General features: G+C 37.1%; 1 protein-coding gene across 1 annotated transcript in view; it reads right to left on the reverse strand.

The window, feature by feature from the left end:
• Positions 1-21,512, reverse strand: part of PIBF1 (progesterone immunomodulatory binding factor 1) — a 208,844-nt gene that overhangs the window by 176,355 nt on the left and 10,977 nt on the right. The window contains exon 5 of the mRNA XM_021697895.1: positions 21,341-21,460. Coding sequence (XP_021553570.1) covers positions 21,341-21,460 — 120 coding nt within the window. The remainder of the gene's footprint in view (positions 1-21,340; positions 21,461-21,512) is intronic.

Genomic DNA, 21,512 nt, shown 5'->3' on the forward strand with positions numbered 1-21,512 from the left:
TCCAAATGCTAGCTAGTTTGAGCACCTGGCTATTTGGATTTATATTTTTTTGTGAAATGCCTATTTATAGTCTTTGCCCATGTTTCTTTGGGGTTGTCTTTTTCCTATTAATTTATAAGAGCTTCAAAATGCTAGTATTAACTTTTGATCATCTGCACTCCAATTTTTTTCCCCCGAATGCATACTTTATATATTGAGCTTTGCCTGTGATTTTTTTTTTTTTTTTTTTTTTGGTCCTTTCCTTTTAAAGCTTTTTGTTTCCCTGTCTTGGCTGAGATTACCCCAACCTCTAGGACAGCACTGTCCTATTCAATAGAACTCCTCTCCAATGATGAAAATGTTCTATGTCTCTACTGTCCGATACGGTAGTCACTAACCACCTCTAACTATTAAGACTGAGGAACTGAATTTTAATTACCTTAAACTTAAATTGAAATAGCCACACATGACTGTGACTACTATACTGGAAAAGTCACTTCCAGAGCTTAGCTACTCACAGTTCAGTCTGTGAGCTGGCACCGGCCAAGGAGCACTAGTAATATCTGGGAATGTGCTAACTGTGAACAGTCTTAGGCCTTATCCCAGAATTACTGTGTCATTTCATTTTAACAAGATCCCCAGGTGATTTGTATTTACATTAAAGTTTGAGAAGCACTATTAATAATCATGTAAATTAGGGATTGTTAAAACTTTTTTGTGCCATGGACCCCACTGGAAATCTGCTGATGTCTATGAACCCTTTCTGAGACTAATATTTCTAAAAGCAAAAATTAAATATACAGATTTATGAAAGAAACAAATTATACTGAAATAAAGCTATCAAAATATTTTAAAGAGTTATACATGTCCTTCTTTATGAATGCATTAAAGATAAGCTCAGTGAGGGGCCTAATAACTACAGTAATGTTGAAGTAGTGATGAGCACAACTCTGATGTTGACAAGGCATTCGTAGGTAGTGGCAGTCCTACTGTGGTGTTCGCCTACATCTGTTATTGAAGAAAGTGCTAAATTTTATTTAGAAGTGAAAATTTTTTTCCCATACCACTTAGAAGTAATGTTGACCCTAAGAATCTGTGTTATTGTTCAAGTAATGGCCTAGATTTTCCTCTAAAAATTTTAATCCAGTGGAATTAGTATTTGTGTATGGTATAAAATGTGAGGAAAAGCACTTTTTTTTTTTAAATAGAGGAATATCTAGTTGTTCTAGGACCCTTAGACGAAATAACTATTCTTTTTTAACTGAATTGAACTACCACTATTGTGGTACATAATTAGATCTAGTTTTACACTCTGTTCCATTGATGTTTGTTTCTATGCCAATATCACATTTAGTTGATATATTAATTTTGAAGTATGTAGTGGGATCTTGGTGGACCAGTTCCTCAACTTTCCCCTTGCATCTTTTTCTCTTTCCCACATTTTTCTTGGCAATTCTGAGACATGTACTTTTTCATATAGACTAAAATAATTTATCCAATCCCAATCCTTGTACAAAACTTCTCTTCACCAAAAAATAAAAACAAAAAACAAGTATGGGGATATAAAATAACTATATTTGATTAATATATTAATATAGAGAAAATTGCTAGTTTTTTTCTTGTCTCTCTCCTAAAATATGGTGTTTCCAAGTTCAACACTAAGATTTTTATAGTTTTCTTCACAGAAGTCCATTACCTTCCTTACAAATGAAATATTTTTCTCCCATGTCCCTCTACAGCAGTTAGTGAGCAGTTATTTCTCTAAGCCTAGAGAAATGCTACTGATTATATATTTATCTTGTATTCAGTCACAATATCAAATTTCTGCATTAATTTTAGCTGTTTTTCAAACATAACATAGAAAAAAATTTAAAAATCTCCTTTCAAATTTTTATATGGACAGTTTTCTTCTTAGTGTATCTGCTAAGACCTTCCAAGAGCATGTTAGTTAATAATGAGCGACCCAGTCTGTGTCTGGTTACTTATTTTAACAGAAAAAGGTTTTATTGTTTTCCCATTTAAGATAAATTTTTTTGGTTAACATTTTATTTGTAAATATTTAAATGTCTTTAATATGAAGAGTTGCCAGATTTTATTTTATCATCTTTTATCATCTACTGACATAATCATACAGTTTTTCTCCTTCAACTTGCTGATATACTGGATTATCCTTTCTATTCTAGAATATACTTTAATCATAAAGTATGACTCTTTCGCTACAATGCTACAATTCATTTTTGAACATTTTAGTTAGAATTTTTGCATGTGTAGTAATAAGTAAAACTGACCTATAGAATTTGTTTTGTTTTGCTTTTGCACTTTCTCACAGCTTTCCATCTTTTTCAATAGTTTGGTGTAGTTTAATTAACTGTAATCAGCTCTCCTTGTGGAAATCAGCTATGAACCCATCTGGGTAATCCATCTGTGAACGTAATAACTTCATAAGTAGTACATCTTTATTCACTTTACAATACCCCTATGGTTATTATTCTATTCAAGTTCTCCACTTCTGTCAATTATAGTCATCTATACTTTGTTGGGACATTTCACTTTCCTTTCAGTTTTCAAGCTTGTTACCATAGAGCTGTACTTCCTTAACATCTAATAATTCCATACTCCTTATTTTTATTGTTCCTTTTCCTGCTTTCTTAAAATAACTACTGCATGTCTTTATTTTTCATCTTTCTCTTTAGTAAAGGCATTTTAAGGCTGTAGATTTTCCTCTGGCACAGCTTTAAATGTCTCAAGGATTTTTATATAAAACATTCTCATTTTCATTGCTTTCTTATTTATTTTTACTTTCTCTTTGATCTAAAAGACATATTCCTTAGTTTCTCAGTAAGTTTATTTCCCTCACCTCTTAATTATCTCTAGTTTTACTAAATTATAACAAAAAAGTAACTATAAAATATATACTTAAAAATTTATTTTGGGGTATCTTGGTGGCTCAGTTGGTTAAGCATCTGACTCTTGATTTCCACTCAGGTCATGATCTCAGGGTCGTGAGATCAAGCCCCACAGCAGGCTCTGCACTGAACATGGAACCTGCTTGAGTCTCTCCCTCTCCCCCTCTCCCCCCCTCCCGCTGCCCACCCCACATCCCCTGCCCCCCCCATTACTACTTTACTATGTGGTCAAGTTTATAATGATTGTTTTGGAAACTTCCCATTGACATATAAAAATATTCTCTGGTTAAAGAACGTTAAACTTTGTATATGGCAACTAAATAAAAGTTATTCACTGCATTAATTCTTCTAGTCCTTACTTTTTTATCTATTAAATCCATCCAGTTCTGAAGGAATTAGATTATAAACTTTCATTACAATTTCATTAAGTTCTTCTTGTTCTTCTAAAAATTTTTTCTTTACAATTAACTGTCGTTTGGTATGTAGAAGTTGGTGACTATATCCGGATACAAGCTGAGGTAAGGTCTCTCATGAATAAAACTCTCATGAGTAATACCATCTTGGCCACTGGATTCAAAATTGTATCTCAGATACATGAAGCTGCCACACTAGAATCCTAGGCTGTTTATTAAAATTGAGATTCTTAGTTCTATCTTGGACCAAAAGAACCTATGGAGGTATCCATAAACCTAAATTTTAAGAAGTGCTTATTTACTTTGAATTTAATATAAAGAGACAAACTTATTGTTGTTTAGTAATGAATTTCTTAGATAGTCTAGGATAATTATAATTGATGAATGTCATCATAAACATGTACCTTAAAGAGGAACTTAAAACTCATCAGTTATGTAGGGTAAAAAAGAAATTTCAGAAAAGTTAATATCTTTTTTTTTAAAGATTTTTATTTATTTGAGAGAGAGAATGAGATAGAGAGAGAGAGAGCATGAGAGGGAGGAGGGTCAGAGGGAGAAGCAGCCTCCCTGCCGAGCAGGGAGCCTGATGCAGGACTCGATCCCAGGACTCCAGGATCATGACCTGAGCCGAAGGCAGTCGCTTAACCAACTGAGCCACCCAGGCGCCCAACAGTTAATATCCTTGACATATAAAAACCTGAAAAACAAATATGTGTCATACTTCATTTTCATACGTTAAAATCAACCGGATTACTCACATATGAATACCTAACATGAGCCTCAAGGTAATCTTGCAGAATTTTTCTCAACAAAAGTAACTATGTTTCTAAACAAGGAAGTTATCTTAAACAAAACACTCTTCTTGCTTCCTAGTTACCAAAGTTCTCATAAGAAAAAAATATTTCACCATTTCCTCATGAAACTTTATAGCTTCATTAAGGGCAAACTCATTAATGCCCTACATAGTACTGTCAACATTTCTTTTCTTTTGAAATGAAAGAAACCTACTGAAAAAATTCTACAATAGCAAAACAGCTGCACACAGTTTAGCTATATGCATTGGACCAAAATTCTGACCTGCTATAAAGAGATATAAGTAGGGTGCCTGGGTGGCTCAGTTGGTTAAGCGACTGCCTTCGGCTCAGGTCATGATCCTGGAGTCCTAGGATTGAGTCCCACATCGGACTCCCCGTCTGCTTCTCCCTCTGACCCTTCCGCCTCTCATGCTCTCTGTCTCATTCTTTCTCTCTCAAATAAATAAATAAAATTAAAAAAAAAAGAGATTTCATAAGTAGAATATAAAAGTACAGTACATATGAAAACACTAAGTACTGTACACAAGCTTATGCACATAATACAACTCAAAATATGCTAAAATTAGACTAATTATTGACACTTATAAAAAACTTTAAGCTTGGAGAAGATGAGGCCTATTTTCCAATGTTAGTATCTAGATATTGTTTCCAAATTTAATTGCAGATATGGAAAAAATTATGAAAAAAGATCTCAGAAATCCACTAAAACTGGCACATCAGGAAGAGTGACTTCTTTTTTAAGGATCAAAAATCACTTTCTACTAAATTTCTAAAGTAGTTTTTAGATCGTATCTGCCATGAATCAGATTATATAAACAAAAACAGAGTTAACTGCATGCTTATGGGGCTTTAACATCTCTGAATATTTTTGTTAGGTATAATTATGAAATCAGTGTAATAACTGAGATACCCTTGATCTGAAGAATACAGGTTATGCCAGAAAAGTTTGTTTTTATAAATTTTTTCTTCCAGTTATAAATCTGAATTTTATAGGAAAAATAGTATTTGATTGATTTTAGGCTGTGGATATGAAGCAAGGAATATAAAGGAAAACAAGGTAACTATGTAACACTTTGGCCTTTAGGTCAAAAACGGTAAGATTTTCTGAGTAGACCAAAACTGGTTAAAGAAATAGATGGATATATGCTGCCACCATGTGGTGAAAAAAATTAAGACCATTTTGGAAAAATACTAAGTCAGTCTAGGAAAGTCTTGCTATAAAGTAGAAAATGTCTTCCGAGCTGTCAGTCTCAAACTCAGAGACATTACTAAAGAATATCTTAGTTTCTCTTAGTAAACCACAATGGAGTTGTCATTCTTGCTGCCATTTTTGAAGCATCTATATTTGTTGGCTACTGTTTCCTTTTTTAAGTTTCTATTAATTTACTACTTTTTCTATGACAGAGCACTTTCTTTGATTTGTCTCAAGTTTATACTCTTGCAACTCAATCCTCATCTGTATTGTGATTTTATAAACTTCAACCACATTTTTTTCCTGTTAGTATTCATTCGACACATTCTAGTTTTTATATCTTTGAAGAATAAACTCAGCTCCCTGATTCCCGATTTTAGTTTCTAAGCTCCAAACTCTATGGCTTTATCAGGAATTCAGTAATTATTAATAAGTAAGAAGGACAAACAACCAAAGTTACAGTGTTCAAAACTGCATATTTCGTTCAAGGTCTAGTAATATGTTTTATTTTGCTTCTAATATTTTTCTTAATATTTTAGTAATGCCTGATAGGTCATCATCCATGTCAGCACAAAGCCAAATATGTTGAAAAAAAGAGTCTCCCATGAAGCTAAGACCCTTTTTAAAAAAAGTAAGGGTATCTCAAGTCAAATATTCTAAATGCACAGACTAAATTTTCTCTTTCTTCATTTATGCTTAAAACAAAATTTAAGGTGGTCCTGCTTCTGATAATGGCTCTATAAGCTCCCATCTGACCAACTCTACTGCAGAACAACTATAAATTCTGGACAAAATATAAAACAACTACTTGAAGGTACAGGAAAGTGACCCAGGTCAGGCAGATTCTGGAGGGGAGTCCATCTGCACAAGGAAGAAGGGAACAGCACTGGATGAGTCTCCTGATCTTAACTGATTTTTTTTTTTTTTAATGACTTTTAGCTTCAGGGTAGGCCTACTCTGTGCCAAGTTGGATGTATAAAGGTGCAATAGAAAATCCTTCGTTCTTTTTAGCTTGAAGAACCAGAAGACAAGTTTGGTACAACTCAGAAGAAGAGAATTCCAGACAACCAGAGAAGGGTCCTATGGATAATCTCTGCCAAATGTCTGGCTGACCTCTAAACAACATTAAGTGTAGGAGAGACCCAAGAAACCATATACTAATGCCAAAAAAACTGAACTGAAATTTGCAATGCTGCCCAAGAGACAGAGTATGCACTTTGAGTACAACCAAGTTAATTTCTTGCTAAAGCAAAAACAATGGCACTGTCTAGAGGAACATAAAACTAGTCTCTGCAACATAACAGTCACAATGTTATGACCTAAATTTACTCTATGTTTTAAATAAACAATTTAAAATTACTCCACTTCTGAAGAAACAGGAAAATGTGACCCATTTTTAAAAGACAACTAACAGAGATCAACTTTGAGGTGACCCAGATTTTGGAATTAGCAACAAGACTTTAAAGCAGTGATTTAACTATTCTCAATGGTGTAAAGAAAAATATACTCACAATGAATACAGAAATAGAGAAATAAAAACTATAATAAACCGAATGGAAATCTAGAAGTGAAAAATTCCACTTTTATTATTTTTTAATTTATTTATTTATTTGAGAAAGAGAGCACATGCACACAATCATGTTGTGGGGAAGGGCAGAGGGCGAGGAAGAGAGAATCCCAAAGAGACTCCCCGCTGGAGCCCAACTCAGGGCTCAATCCCATTACCCTGAGATCATGACCTGAGCTGAAATCAAGAGTCTGACACTTAGATGACTGAACCACCCAGATACCCTGAAAAATTCTACTTTTAAACATTTACCAAAGAGAAAACATGCCCACACAAAAGCCCATATCCAAATGTTTGTGGCAGCTTTATTTATAATGTCTACAAATAACTCAAATGCCATTCAACTGGTTAATGAAAATACCCATACAATGGAATATTACTCAGGATTAAAAAGGAAAAAACTATTGATACATGGAAAAAATGGTCTGGCAATTTCTCTTGAAACTAAGTATAACTGGTGATTAGATGGATAGATACGTGATTAGGACAAGTATAATAAAATGTTAATGGCAAAATTAGGTGATAGATACACTGGTAAAATTCTTTCAAGTTATCTATGCTTGAAAATTTTTATAATGGGGCGCCTGGGTGGCTCAGTTGGTTAAGCGACTGCCTTCGGCTCAGGTCATGATCCTGGAGTCCCGGGATCGAGTCCCGCATCGGGCTACCTGCTCAGCAGAGAGTCTGCTTCTCCCTCTCGCGCTCCCCCCTCTTGTGCTCTTTCTCTCTCTCAAATAAATAAATAAAATCTTAAAAAAAAAAAAAAGAAAATTTTTATAATGAAATAGAAATACATTACACTTGAGTCCTCCTCTGGGCTTCCTTTCTAATATAATGTGTTTTTTGTTTTGTTTTGTTTAAGGAGTTTTTTTTTAAGATTTTATTTATTTATTTTAGAGAGAGAGAGAATTTCAAGCAGACTCCCTGCTGAGTGCAGAGCCCAATGTGGGGCTTGGCCCCACAAGCCTGAGATCATGACCTGAGCTGAAATCAAGAGTCTGACACTCAATGAACCAACTGAATCACCCAGGTGCCCCTCTAATATGATGTTTTAAAAGGTTAAGTACCGAGGGGCACCTTGGTGGCTCAGTCGGTTAACCATCTGACTCTTGGTTTTGGCTCAGGTCATGATCTCAGGGTCGTGAAATTGAACCCCATGCCAGGCTCTGATCTTAGTGAGGGAGTCTGCCTGGTACTCTTTTCCGTTCCCTCTCCCTCCCTCTCTGCCCACCCCCCTTGCACACTCTCTCTCTCTCTAAAATACATAAATAAAATCTTAAAATGTTAAGTACTGAATAAGATTGGACTTAATAGTTATCTCTGAACAATACTCCTATTTTCATTTTTCAAAAAGTTTCTTTTATTCCTACTTTCTGGCTTTCATCTTTCAAATACTGAAGAGAAAGCAATTCCCCAAGAGCTCATGATAATAATTCTTAAGAAGTCCTGTTTTAGAACATTTTTTAGAAGTCTGTGAATGGCTTTTTGGAAGTCTACATATTCTATTTCCTATTTCCTCTTTAAAAACATGTACAGTTATCACCTAAGTGAAATACTATAATATATAGTTTGTTCATTTATATCCATTTATAAACTTTTTGTTTTGACCTTCTCCTATAGGTTTACACTTGCATAAATATTCAGTATCCTAATCTTCATGAATTCCACAAGCTCATTAAAAACAGAAGTACGGTTGCAGTTTGTAGTTATCAAGGTCCTTAGTTTCTAAGGACAGGTAGACAATTTACCATGTCTCTAACTTCTCTATTTGGATAATAAGATTATACATTTGCTGCACTGTGAAGTGCATCCTTGAGGTCCTTAAAAATTCTTGGGTGAGTACCACTAAGTAATGTTTTTTTTCCTAAGTTTACATTTTATTCCTCTTCAAAATTACATAGCATTGTGTATAAGATCCTTGTTACTTCCCATAAAATATCCAACCCTAAATATATATATAAAGACTAAGATGTCTGCTGAATTACTATAAGAAGAGATCATTCAAATAGTATAAATTTTGAATCATGACTTACTGAAAATCAGTAACTTCATAGTGATTGCAGCCATTAACACCATGACCTTGTCCCAAGGCTTACTGTGGCATCGTATCTTAGTGCTTATTGAATGAAGTAACACTTCCTTTCTTTGTCAAATTTAGGAGAGCTTAGCATCAATGGACACTATCTTTCGCTGGATGTATTTTCAACGTGTCCACTAAAAAACAAAATATTTATTCCCCTTAGGAAGGGATCCAAGTTTTCTCTCACAATAGTCCAAAAGAATATTTACAACATTTCTGGATTGAGACCTAAATTAATGACACCATTAGAAGAGTAAAAAAAATTTGCTACTCCATTTGTATGTGATTGGCATTTTTGAGTTTCTCATTGCCTGCCTCTGGCCACCAATAATACTCTACATGTAGCAAACATAATGAAGAAGAAAGAAATATGAAATGCCACTGGGTAAAAAGCACCAAAATGAGAACATTTCAAGTAACAGAACCAAGAACAGAAATCTGCACTGAAAAACAATTTCATTTAGTGCTTTAATAAACTAGGTGCTTGTGAATACTTAAAAAAGTCCTAGAGAAAATGACTCTCACTCCAGTAACCTGGCAATCTTTATTACCTCTTCAACCCACCTCATAATTCAATAATTTTTTTGATCAACTTTCTTTTTATAAACCTTCCTTTAATGATCATAATCTTCTCTACCTTCCTTATAGGTGGTTACAATCATATTCTTCAGTTGTTTTTTAAACTGAGTCCTGCCTTTTGGTGAAAAGATCATATAAAATTAAACTCAAGCCATCAAGAGATAAATGACCTCACTTACTATAAAATTATTATTATTTTAAAAGCTATTATGTGTGATATGAAGATAAAGTTCTTTAAAACTCACCAGGAGTAATTAAATCAACAAACACCTCTGTGTTCTAATACTGTCCCTCAAATATATAATTACAGAAGCCTATATTACTGGCTATGCCCCAAACACAGATGACTCTTTTTATCATATGGATCACACTGAAGTGGTAAGCCTTAAACACAAGTATACTCCAGTGTCCAACAGCACTGCTTACACTGCTGGTTAGCAACTAGATGAATGTCTTTCTACTGTTCCTGACAATGAAAAAATTGCTGTGGTTTACAATGTAATTTTATGTATATTAGTTGTGATTTCTCTCACCTTAAAAACAAAACAAACCCTGGAGCACCTGGGTGGCTCAGTCAGTTAAGTGTCTGCCTTCGGCTCAGGTCATGATCCCGGGGTCCTGGGATTGAGCCCCGCATCAGGCTCCCTGCTCAGTGAGGAATCTGCTTCTCCCTCTCAATCTGTGTGCTCACTCTCTTTTCCTCTCTCTAATAAATAAATAAATCCTTAAAAACAAAAACAAACCTCTTCCCTTCATCCTACTTCCCTTGTCATCTTCAACCCTAGCCCTCCGTTCCCCTATGCAATCAAAATCCCACAGAAAGAGCTGCCTATGCTTTCCTTCCATTCACTCTTAAGCACACTGTGTAACCAAGCTTTCGATCTCACCAACTCCAAAAGACCTACTCTTGACAAGGTTATCAATGACCCTGTTAAATATAATGTGAATTCCCAGACTTCTTCTTCTACACCTATGGACAGCATTTGAAATAACTGACTCTCTTCCTTGACAAACTTTTCTCCTTTGGCTTCTGGGACTGAAATTCTCTTGGTTTACTCATCTCACTGATAAATCCTCCTTTATGCTATGGTTTAATATTAAAGTGCCCTGGAGCTCAGGCCTTGGCCCTCTTTGTATTCATTCACCTCTGGTGATCTCATCCTGGCTTTTAAACATTATCTTTATGTTAACAACTTCCAAATATATAGCTTCCAAAGTTCAGACTTGTATGTCTAAGTATTTCCAACTGTACATCCAACAGATCTCTAAAAACTCAATATGGCTAAAACTTGAACTTTCTTTTAACCCTAAATCTGCCATCTCAACTGAATGCAAATCCATCCTTCCAGTTATTCAGTCCCAAACCTTGGAGTTAATTTGACTCCTATCTTTCTTTCATGTCCTCCATCCAATTCATCAGGACATACTAATGGCTCTACTTTTATTTATTTTTTTTAATAGTTAGCTAAAGTATTTTTATTTATTAAATTTATTATGTTATGTTAGTCACCATACAACACATCATTAGTTTTTGATGTAACGATCCACGATTCATTGTTTTCGTGTAACACCCAGTGCTCCATGCACTACATGCCCTCCTTAATACCCATCACCAGGCTAACCCATCCCCCCACCCTCCTCCCCTCTAAAACCCTGTTTGTTTCTCAGAGTCTATAGTCTCTCATGGTTTATCTCTCCCTCCGATTTCCCCCCCCCTTCATTTTTCCCTTCCTCCTCCTAATGTCCTCCATGCTTTTCCTTATGTTCCACAAATAAGTGAAACCATATGATAATTGACTTTCTCTGCTTGACTTATTTCACTTAGCATAATCTCCTCCAATCCCATCCATGTTGATGTAAAAGTTGGGTATTCATCCTTTCTGATGGCTGAGTAATATCCCATTGTATATATGGACCACATCTTCTTTATCCATTCATCTGTGGAAGGGCATCTCAGCTCTTTCCACAGTTTGGCTATTGCAGACATTGCTGCTATGAACATTGGGGTGCATATGGCCCTTCTTTTCACTACATCTATGTCTTTGAGGTAAATATCCAGTAGTGCAACTGCTGGGTCATAGGGTAGCTCTATTTTTAATTTTTTTGAGGAACTTCCACACTGTTTTCCAAAGTGGCTGTACCAACTTGCATTCCCACCAACAGTATAAGAGGGTTTTCCCTTTCTCCACAACCTCTCCAACGTTTGTTGTTTCTTGCCTTGTCAATTTTTGCTATTCTAACTGGTGTAAGGTGGTATCTCAATGCGGTTTTGATTTGAATTTCCCTGATGGCTAATGATGATGAACATTTTTTCATGTGTCTGTTAGCCATTTGTTTGTCTTCTTTGGAGAAGTGTCTGTTCATGTCTTCTGCCCATTTTTTGACTTGATTGTTTTTTGGGTGTTGAGTTTGAGAAGTTCTTTATAGGTCCTGATACCAGCCCTTTATCTGTAGTGTCATTTGCAAATATCTTCTCCCATTCTGTGGGTTGCCTCTTTGTTTTGTTGACTGTTTCCTTTGCTGTGCAGAAGCTTTTTATCTTGATGAAGTCCCAAAAGTTCACTTTTGCTTTTGTTTCACTAGCCTTTGGAGATGAATCTTGAAAGAAGTTACTGTGGCCGATGTCAAAGAGATTATTGCCTATGTTCTCCTCTAGGATTTTGATGGATTCCTGTTTCACATTGAAGTCTTTCATCCACTTTGAGTTTATCTTTGTGAATGGTGTTAGAGAATGGTCGAGTTTCATTCTTCTGTATATAGCTGTCCAATTTTCCCAGCACCAATTACTGAAGAGACTTTTTTCTATTGCATATTTTTTTCCTGCTTTGTCGAAAATTATTTGACCACAGAGTTGAGGGACCATATCTGGGCTCTCTATTCTGTTCCATTGGTCTATATGTCTGTTTTTGTGCCAGTACCATGCTGTCTTGTGATCACTGCTTTGTAATATAGCTTGAAATCAGGCAATGTGATGCCCCCAGCTTTGTTTTTCTTTTTCAACATTTCCTTGGCAATTCCGGGTCTTTTCTGATTCCATACAAATTTTAGGATTGTTTGTGCCAGCACTTTGAAAAAGTGGAATTTTGATCGGGATGGCACTGAAGGTATAGATTGCTCTGGATACCATAGACATTTTAACAATGTTTATTCTTCCGATCCATGAGCATGGAATGTTTTTCCGTCTTTTTCTGTCTTCTCCAATCTCTTTCATGAGTGTTCTGTAGTCCTAGGGTATAGATCCTTTACTTCTTTGGTTAGGTTTATTCCAAGGTATCTTACGGTTTTTGGTGCTATTGTAAATGGAATTGTTTCTCTAATTTCTCTTTCTACAGTTGCATTGTTAGCGTATAAGAAAGCAACTGATTTCTGTGCATTGATTTTGTATCCTGCCACATTACTGAATTGCTGGATGAGTTCTAGTAATTTGGGGGTGGAGTCTTTTGGATTTTCCAAATGAAGTATCATGTCATCGGCGAAGAGAGAGAATTTGACTTCTTCTTTGCCAGTCTGAATACCTTTTATTTCTTTTTGTTGTCTGATTGCTGTTGCTAGGACTTCTAGTACTATGTTGAACAATAGTGGTGAGAGTGGGCATCCTTGTCATGTTCCTGATCCTAAGGGAAAGGCTCTCAGCTTTTCCCCACTGAGGATTATATTCACTGTGGGTTTTTCATAGATGGATTTTATGAACTTGAGGAATGTTCCCTCTATCCATATACTCTGAAGAGTTTTAATCAGGAAAGGATGCTGTATTTTGTCAAATGCTTTTTCTGCATCAATTTAGAGGACCATATGGTTCTTCTCTCTCCTCTTATTAATGTGTTCTATCACACTGATTGATTTGTGAATGTTGAACCACCCTTGCATCCCGGGGATAAATCCCACTTGGTCGTGGTGGATTATCCTTTTATTGTATTGTTGGATCCTATTAGCTAGGATTTTGTTGAGGATTTTGGAATCCATATTCATCAGGGATATCGGTCTGAAATTCTCCTTTTTGATGGGGTCTTTGCCTGGTTTGGGGATTAAGGTAATGCTGGCCTCATAGAATGAGTCTGGAAGCTTTCCTTCTATTTTTTGAAACAGCTTCAGGAGAATAGGTATTATTTCTTCTTTGAATGTTTGTAGAATTCCCCAGAGAATCCATCAGGCCCTGGACTTTTGCTTTTGGGGAGGTTTTTGATCACTGCTTCAATCTCGTTACTGGTTATTGGCCTATTCAGGTTGTCAATTTCTCCGTTTGTCTTGGGAGTTTATAGATTTCCAGGAAGGCATCCATTTCATCCAGGTTGCTCAGCTTATTGGCATATAGTTGTTGATAATAATTTCTAGTAACTGTTTCTATTTCCTTGGTGTTAGTCATGCTCTCTCCCCTTTCATTCATAATTTTATTAATTTGGGTCCTTTCTCTTTTCTTTTGGCTAAGTCTGGTCAGTGGTTTATTGATCTAATTCTTTCAAAGAACCAGCTTCTAGTTTCATTGGTCTGATCTGTGTTTCTGGTTTCTAATTCATTGATCTCTGCTCTAATCTTAATTATTTCCCTTCTAATGCATGGCTTAGGCATCCTTTGTTGCCTTTTCTCTAGTTCTTTATGGTGTAGAGTTAGTTGGTGAATTCGGGATTTTTCTATTTTTTTGAGTGAGGCTTGGATGGCTATGTATTTCCCCCTTAGGACTGCTTTTGCAGTATCCCATTGGTTTTGGACTGATGTGTTTTCGTTCTCATTGGTTTCCATGAATTGTTTAAGTTCTTCTTTGATATCCTGGTTGACCCAAACATTCTTGAGCAGAGTGGTCTTTAGCTTCCAAGTGTTTGAATTTCCTCCAAATTTTTTCTTGTGATTGAGTTCCAGGTTTAAAGTATTATGGTCTGAGAATATGCAGGGAATAATCTCAATCTTTTGGTATCGGTTGAGACCTGATTTGTGACCCAGTATGTGGTCTATTCTGGAGAAAGTTCCATGTACGCTCAAGAAGAATGAGTATTCTGTTGTTTTAGGGTGGAATGTTCTGTATATATCTATGAGGTCCATTTGGTCCAGTGTGTCATTCAAAGCTGTTTCTTTGTCGATTTTCTGCTTAGATGATCTGTCTATTGCTGAGAGTGGAGTATTGAGGTCTCCTACAATTAACGTATTGTTATCAGTATGATTCTTATTTTGGTTAACAGCTGCTTTATGTAGATGGCTGCTCCGATGTTGGGGGCGTAGATATTTACAATTGTTAGATCTTCTTGTTGGATAGACCCTTTAAGAATGATATAGTGTCTTTCTGGTCTCTAACTACAGTCTTTAGTTTAAAATCTAATTTGTCTGATATAAGAATTGCTACCCCAGCTTTCTTTTGAGGTCCGCTGGCATGGAAGATGGATCTCCATCCCTTCACTTTCAGTCTGGATGTATCTTTCGGTTCAAAAGGAGTCTCTTGTAGACAGCATATGGATGGGTCCTGTCTTTTTATCCAATCTGCAATCCTGTGCTGTTTTATGGGAGCATTTAGGCCATTCATGTTGAGAGTGATTATTGAAAGATATGAATTTATTGTCATTATGTTGCCTGTGAAGACCTTGCTTTTATAGATTGTCCTTGCAAATTTCTGGAGCCCCCCTTAATATTTCTTGCAGGGCCAGCTCAGTGGTCACATATTCTTTCAGTTTCTGCTTGTCTTGGAAGCTCTGCATCTCTCCATCGATTCTAAATGACAGCCTTGCCGGATAAAGTATTCTTAGCTGCATGTTCTTCTCGTTTAGTACCCTGAATATGTCTTGCCAGGCCTTTCTGGCTTGCCAGGTCTCTGTGGATAGGTCTGTTATTCTGATGTTCCTCCCTCCGTACATAAGGAATCTCTTCCCCCTAACTGCCCTTAAGATGGTTCCCTTGGTTCTAAGATTTGCGAGCTTTACTATTACAGGCCGGGGTGTTGGCCTGTTTTCCTTGATCTTGGGAGGGGTCCTCTCTGCCTCTAGGATGCAAATGTTTGTTTCATTCCCCAGATTAGGGAAGTTCTCAGCTACGATTTGCTCAAATATATCTTCTAGTCCTCTCTCTCTCCACCCCCTCAGGGATCCCAATAATTCTGACATTGGAACATTTCATGGTGTCACTTATTTCTCTGATTCTATTTTCATGGATTCTGAGTTGTTTTTCCCTGGCCTCCTCTTTTCCCTTCTTGTCTATTAATTGGTCTTCTAAATCACTAATTCGTTCTTCTGCCTCGCTTACCCTAGCTGTTAGATTATCTAGATTAGATTGGATCTCATTGATAGCATTTTTAAATTCTGCCAATTCAGCTTTCATTTCTGCCCTTAGAGACTCTACGTTGCCATTAATCCATTTCTCCATTCTAGCTAGCGTCTTCACAATTGCTACCCTGAATTCCGTCTCCCGACATCTTGGTTATATCTGTATCCATTTGTAAATCTGTGGCATAAATCATAGTCTCTGAGTCTTTCCTATTTTGGGGGTTCTTCCTCCTAGTCATTCTGTTGAGGGGTTGAGGGAATGTACAGAGTCCAAATTATTGACCAGAACCCAAGCAAGATGCACCTGTTTTCTAGGGACCTTAGGGTTGCTGGCCTCATTTTACCAGCCTGTCTTCTGGGGGAGGGGCCTGCCACACTGTTACTCAGGCAACCCTGTTTGGGGAGAGTTGCCCTGCTCCCTGTGGCAGGGGATGGGCTCAGTGGGAACTGATTCTTTGGGGCTTTTGTTCTCTGGCGGCTTTCCCTGGCGGCTTTCCACATCTCTTCCCAGAGTCAGAGCAGAAGAGTTCGTTTCCAACCCTCTGCCTCAGAGTAGAGAGACTGCAGTCTGTTCTTCAGTGAGGTCTCCAGGCCACACTATCTCTGTTTCTGTGTGTGCTGCTATAAACAGCAGCATCCTGGGTTGTGCACCCCTCAGCAGTGCTCCCAGTCCTCGCCTCCAGACAAGCCTTTGGGGCTTGTCTCTGCCCTTTGTGCTTCTAAAACCGCCAGCCGTCCCCAGTTCGCATGCATGGTCCCGCTGCTCTGGGTTTCCGCCCAGGGGGCTGCCCTAAAGTCCTTTCCCCGTCGCTACCGGTCTGCGAGTTTGTGCCCCGTCCCCAGCGCGGGAGGCTATTGCTCACCGGTGGTGTAGGATCCTGATGGCTCGGTTCCCTCCCCCTTCCATTTATCCTCTGATATCTGCCCGCGAAATCACGACTCCCCACTTTGTACCTCGAAACCAACTGCCTGTGATATTCTGTTTGTAGAGATCCAGATCTATCTTCTTACATCTCAGGCTGATTTCGTGGGTGTTCAGAGTGGTCTGGCAGATATCCAGCTCAATTCCGTGGACTGGCTGGAATAGGGTCCCCTACTCCTCCGCCATATTTTTCCCAACCATGGCTCTACTTCGAAATATATCCAAGATCCAACCAGTTCGTAGCACTTACACTGCTATTACCCTGATCTGAAGCACTATCACCTCTTACCTAGATTACTACAACAGTCTCATAAAAAGTCTCTCTGGTTCCATCCTTATAGCTCTATAGCCTATTCTCAGCAAAACAAAACAAAATGAAACAAAAACAAAGGAACAAAAAAACAAAAACATCTGGGACATTAACAAAGCTCTTTAATACTTTAATACTCTCTGAGGGTCTTTAATACTCTCTGAGGGTCTACTATATACTGGCCAGAATAATCCTTTTACAGTATGTCACATCATGTCACATCATGTCACATCTCTTCCCCAAATCCTACAATACTTCCTTTCACTAAGGGTTAAAATCAAAGTCCTTATGGTGACTTCAACAAACCCATTACCTCTCTGATCTTACCGAACTATTCTCTCCCTTCAATATTTCCAGTCATATTGGCTTCCTCATTGCTCCACGAACATCAAGGCACCCTCTTGCCTTTGCATTGACTGTTCCCTCTGTCTGGGAGTTCTTCCTTGAGAACTTTGCTGTCTCCCTCACCTCCAAGTCTTTGTAAACTTCTAACCTCCTCAATGAGGCCTACTGACTGACCCTATACAATTCTGAATATGATTTCTTCCCTGTTCTCCATGCAGCACTAGTATTTTTTCTTTTATCCTTTGCAGTTATCACTTTCTTCCTCTTTGATTTACTTATCTATAACATTTGTATGTTTCCCTGTACTCTTTTTAAGATTTATTTATTCTAGAGAGAGAGAAAGAGTGCATGTGCATGAGTGTGGGGGAGGGGAAGAGGGAGAGAGAATCCTCACAGAGTCCCCGCTGAGTATGGAGCCCAACTCAAGGCTTGATCCCAGTCAGACACCTAACTGATTGAGCTACCAGGTGCCCCTCCCTGTACTCTTTTTAAAAATATAAAGTCCATGAGGTCAGAGATCATTGTTTGGTTCACTGTAGTATCCCAAGCACCTAGAACAATGCCTGCCATATTAACAGATGTATAACAAATATTTACTGACTTATTTCATTCCCATAATAATGACCATATGAGGAAGGTGTTATATATTCTCATCCTATTTTGTAGATGGAGAAGTTGTAAGACTAGGGGCAGAGAGAGTAGAGAAGACTAAGTTTTTTATCCAATATTATCACACCACTGTCAAAATGCAGAGATAAAACTTGAAATAGTATCTGTGAATTTTCCAAATACTAGAGAGTAAATAACAAACCATTTCAAAAAATAAATCCCCCACACACATAAAAATCCTCACAGTACATAATTATGCAAAATTTCTTTTAATATTAAATATTATATTTATTGTTCACTATATCCTTATAAGGAAATCTTTTAATTTAAAAATATTCAGTTGATTTCCTCAGTGTTGGGCAAGTTGACCTGTATTAGCCCTTGACACACCAGAGGAATCAAACTTTATGGGTGACTTTTATATTAAAAGTAATTCTATTCTGTCTAAATCATATTCTCTGAATTTCTAAGACATTTTATTAAGTAGACAACACACTGCTCAATTTCTTTTTTCCTGATTGTGGTTCAATTCTCTGTTTATATTATTAAATTTATGAAAAGGTTTAAGACAGAGAATTACATTTTCAGCTGAGAGGTGATGAACCTTTTAAGAAACAAACTTGCACATGGAAGGGTTCTGTGATGGTTAATTTCTTTCTCTTTTTTTAAGATTTATTTATTTGAGAGAGAGAGAAAGCACACATGCAGCAAGCTGGGGGAGGGGCAGGTGGAGAGGAGGAGCAAGAGAAGCAGACTCTCCTTGGAGGACAGAGCCCAAGGCGGGGCTCAATCTTACAACCCTGAGATCATGACCTGAGCCAAAATCAGGAGTCAGATACTTAGCCAAAACTAAGCCACCCAGGTGCCCCTGTGCTGGTTAACTTCATGTATCAATTGGCTAGGCCACAATACTCAAATTGGTCAAATACTATTTTATTTTATTTTTATTTTGGTCAGACACTACTTTAGATCTTTCTGTAAAGGTATTTTTTAGATGAGATTAACATTTCTTTAAAAATATTTTATTTATTTATTTGAGAGAGAGAGCATGAGCAGTGGGGAGGGGCAGAGGGAGAGGGAGAAGCAGACTCCCCACTGAGTAGGGAGCCCAACATGGGGCTCAATCCCAGGACCCTAGGATCATGACCTGAGCAGAAGGCAAATGTTTAACCAACTGAGCCACCCAGGTGCCCCAGAGATTAACATTTAATAAAAAAAAAGGGGGGGGGAAGGCAAACCATAAGAGACAATTATTAATGATAGAAAATAAACTTAGGGCTGCTGGACGGGCGATGGGTGGGGGATGGGCATTAAGGAGGGCACTTGTGATAAGCATTGGGTGTTATACATAAGTGAAGAATCACTGAATTCTACTCCTGAAACCAGTATTACACTATATGTTAACTAACTAGAAATAAAAACTTGAAATAAACGAGAAAACAAATAACATTTAAATCAGTAGGCTTTGAGTAAAACCAATTATCCTGAATAATGTAAGGGTCACATCTAATCAGCAGAAAGCCATACTAGACCAAAGACTGACCTCCTCTGAATAAGAAGAATTCTGTCAGTAGACTTGTCTCTGTACTTCAACTACAACTCTCCCCTGAATCTCCAGCCTGCCAGCCTATCCCATCAGATTTTGGACTCATCAAGCCTCCACAATCATGTGAGCCAATTCCTTAAAACAAATCTCTCTTTCTCCCTCTAGATATCCTATCAGTTCTATTTCTCTGAAGAATCCTAATACAGGTTTACAAACAAAACTGTTTCTTTGTTCAAGAGCTATTAGTTTACTAAAAATACTCAGGAATGCAATGAATCAAATCAGTGTTAATTATCTATGTTTTCCTAGCAACAAAATACTGACAGTGTTATGAGCAAGGCTGAAACAAACAAAAATCTGGGATACAATGCCATTACTGACCCTTGAAGAGTCAAGAGATTTGCTTTACGGCACAGAAAAACTATATCACATACTACTGATAATTCTAGAGTTGCAAAAATTTTTTTCTCTTTGGCCCAAGGAATCCTTGTTCAAGAGAAACCAGTCTTAGAATCCCCAAATGTTAAAGTCATTAAAAAAGAGATAGTTTGATATAAACAAGGTTAGGAAACTTTTCCAGCCCTCCTCCTAAAAAATAAGAAGTCCTTGAGGGAAACTGAGATACCATGACGTGCTACAGAACCAAGTCTGAAAACTCATTTCATTGCCTTGTCCCCAATAAACCCAATGAACCGTGTGTTGCCATGACTATCACCATCCTGGGCATTTTGCAGAAATAGAAATTAAATGATTTGGCCAAGGCCACAAAATTAGCTACTAGCCACACTGAGGCCTTCTAACTTTGTATTTTTTTACAAATTTTATAAAAATTAAAAGCTATCTTTCTAAAATATGCAAACACTTTACCTGCACAATGTGGCAGGTCAGCAGAAGAAACAAAAACCCACAACAGAACCTTGTAGTAGGGTTCATATCAGTACATCTGCCTCTTTGGCATCACTCCTGCTGACTTTATCACTCCTATGAGGAGAGGAAGGAAGATGAGCCTTTATTTGCCTGTAATATTGGCTCTACATTAATGACCTAAATAGATTTTGTCCAGCACTAACAGAGCAGCAAATTAGGGCATCGAAATGTAAATTAAATTATAATTATTAATTTCTGGATAATAGATCTTTGGTAAAAGCTGCCCTTGAAATAAGGACAAAAAAATATTTATATGCAACTTTGCTAAAATGACATTTTTACTTTGAAACAGAAACACGAGCAATTCAATGAAATGAATGGACAAGCAGGATTATTTCCTCCATTTGACAGAGCAGGAAACATTAAATGACTTATTCAGTGTCACACAGAAAAATGAGAGTGTCAAAACATCATCCAAGGTTCTAAGTCTAATCTATTAGAGTTTGAACTCTAGAAAGGCAGACACTCCCTCTTTTGAGTTCACTGCTGCCAGCACATGGCACAGCACCATGCAGATCACTGGGGCTGATGCTTACTTATATCAGTGCTCATGCTCCAAACAAACATTAGGAAAACTAATGTACTTAATGAAGAGGCAAAATGATAAATGGATAGCAGCTCCCTTTCATATCACAAACAAGGCTAATCTGTAATAAGAACCAAGAATGGAAGAGTTACAACAAAATGCTCAACCATGGATTACAGGCCAATATCACAGACTTACCCTGTCAATCTTTAAGATGACTATTTCCAATTTAACCTTCCCACTGCTTGAATAATCATGTAGTCATCATCCCCCAGTCCCATTTTTCTACCATTGACTTTTATATTCCTGCTCACAAATCTTGAGGAATTCCCTAGGAAAAAACATGGAGCTTCTTCCCACCAGCGATCAAAATCATACAAACCTCTGTCAGTTGTTTCAACTGTCCTTTATTTTCACTTAATTCTTCTGATAGGTCATTCTTTTTCACTTGCAGTTCAGAGATTTCCTTTCTTAGTGGATTCACTAGTTCATAGAACCGAATCTTTAAAAAAATCAAATTAAGCAATTTTAGAATCCCAGTTACAATTAAAATT

The sequence above is a fragment of the Neomonachus schauinslandi genome, chromosome 3, assembly GCF_002201575.2.
Source record: "Neomonachus schauinslandi chromosome 3, ASM220157v2, whole genome shotgun sequence".
In the NCBI taxonomy this organism is placed as follows: domain Eukaryota; kingdom Metazoa; phylum Chordata; class Mammalia; order Carnivora; family Phocidae; genus Neomonachus; species Neomonachus schauinslandi.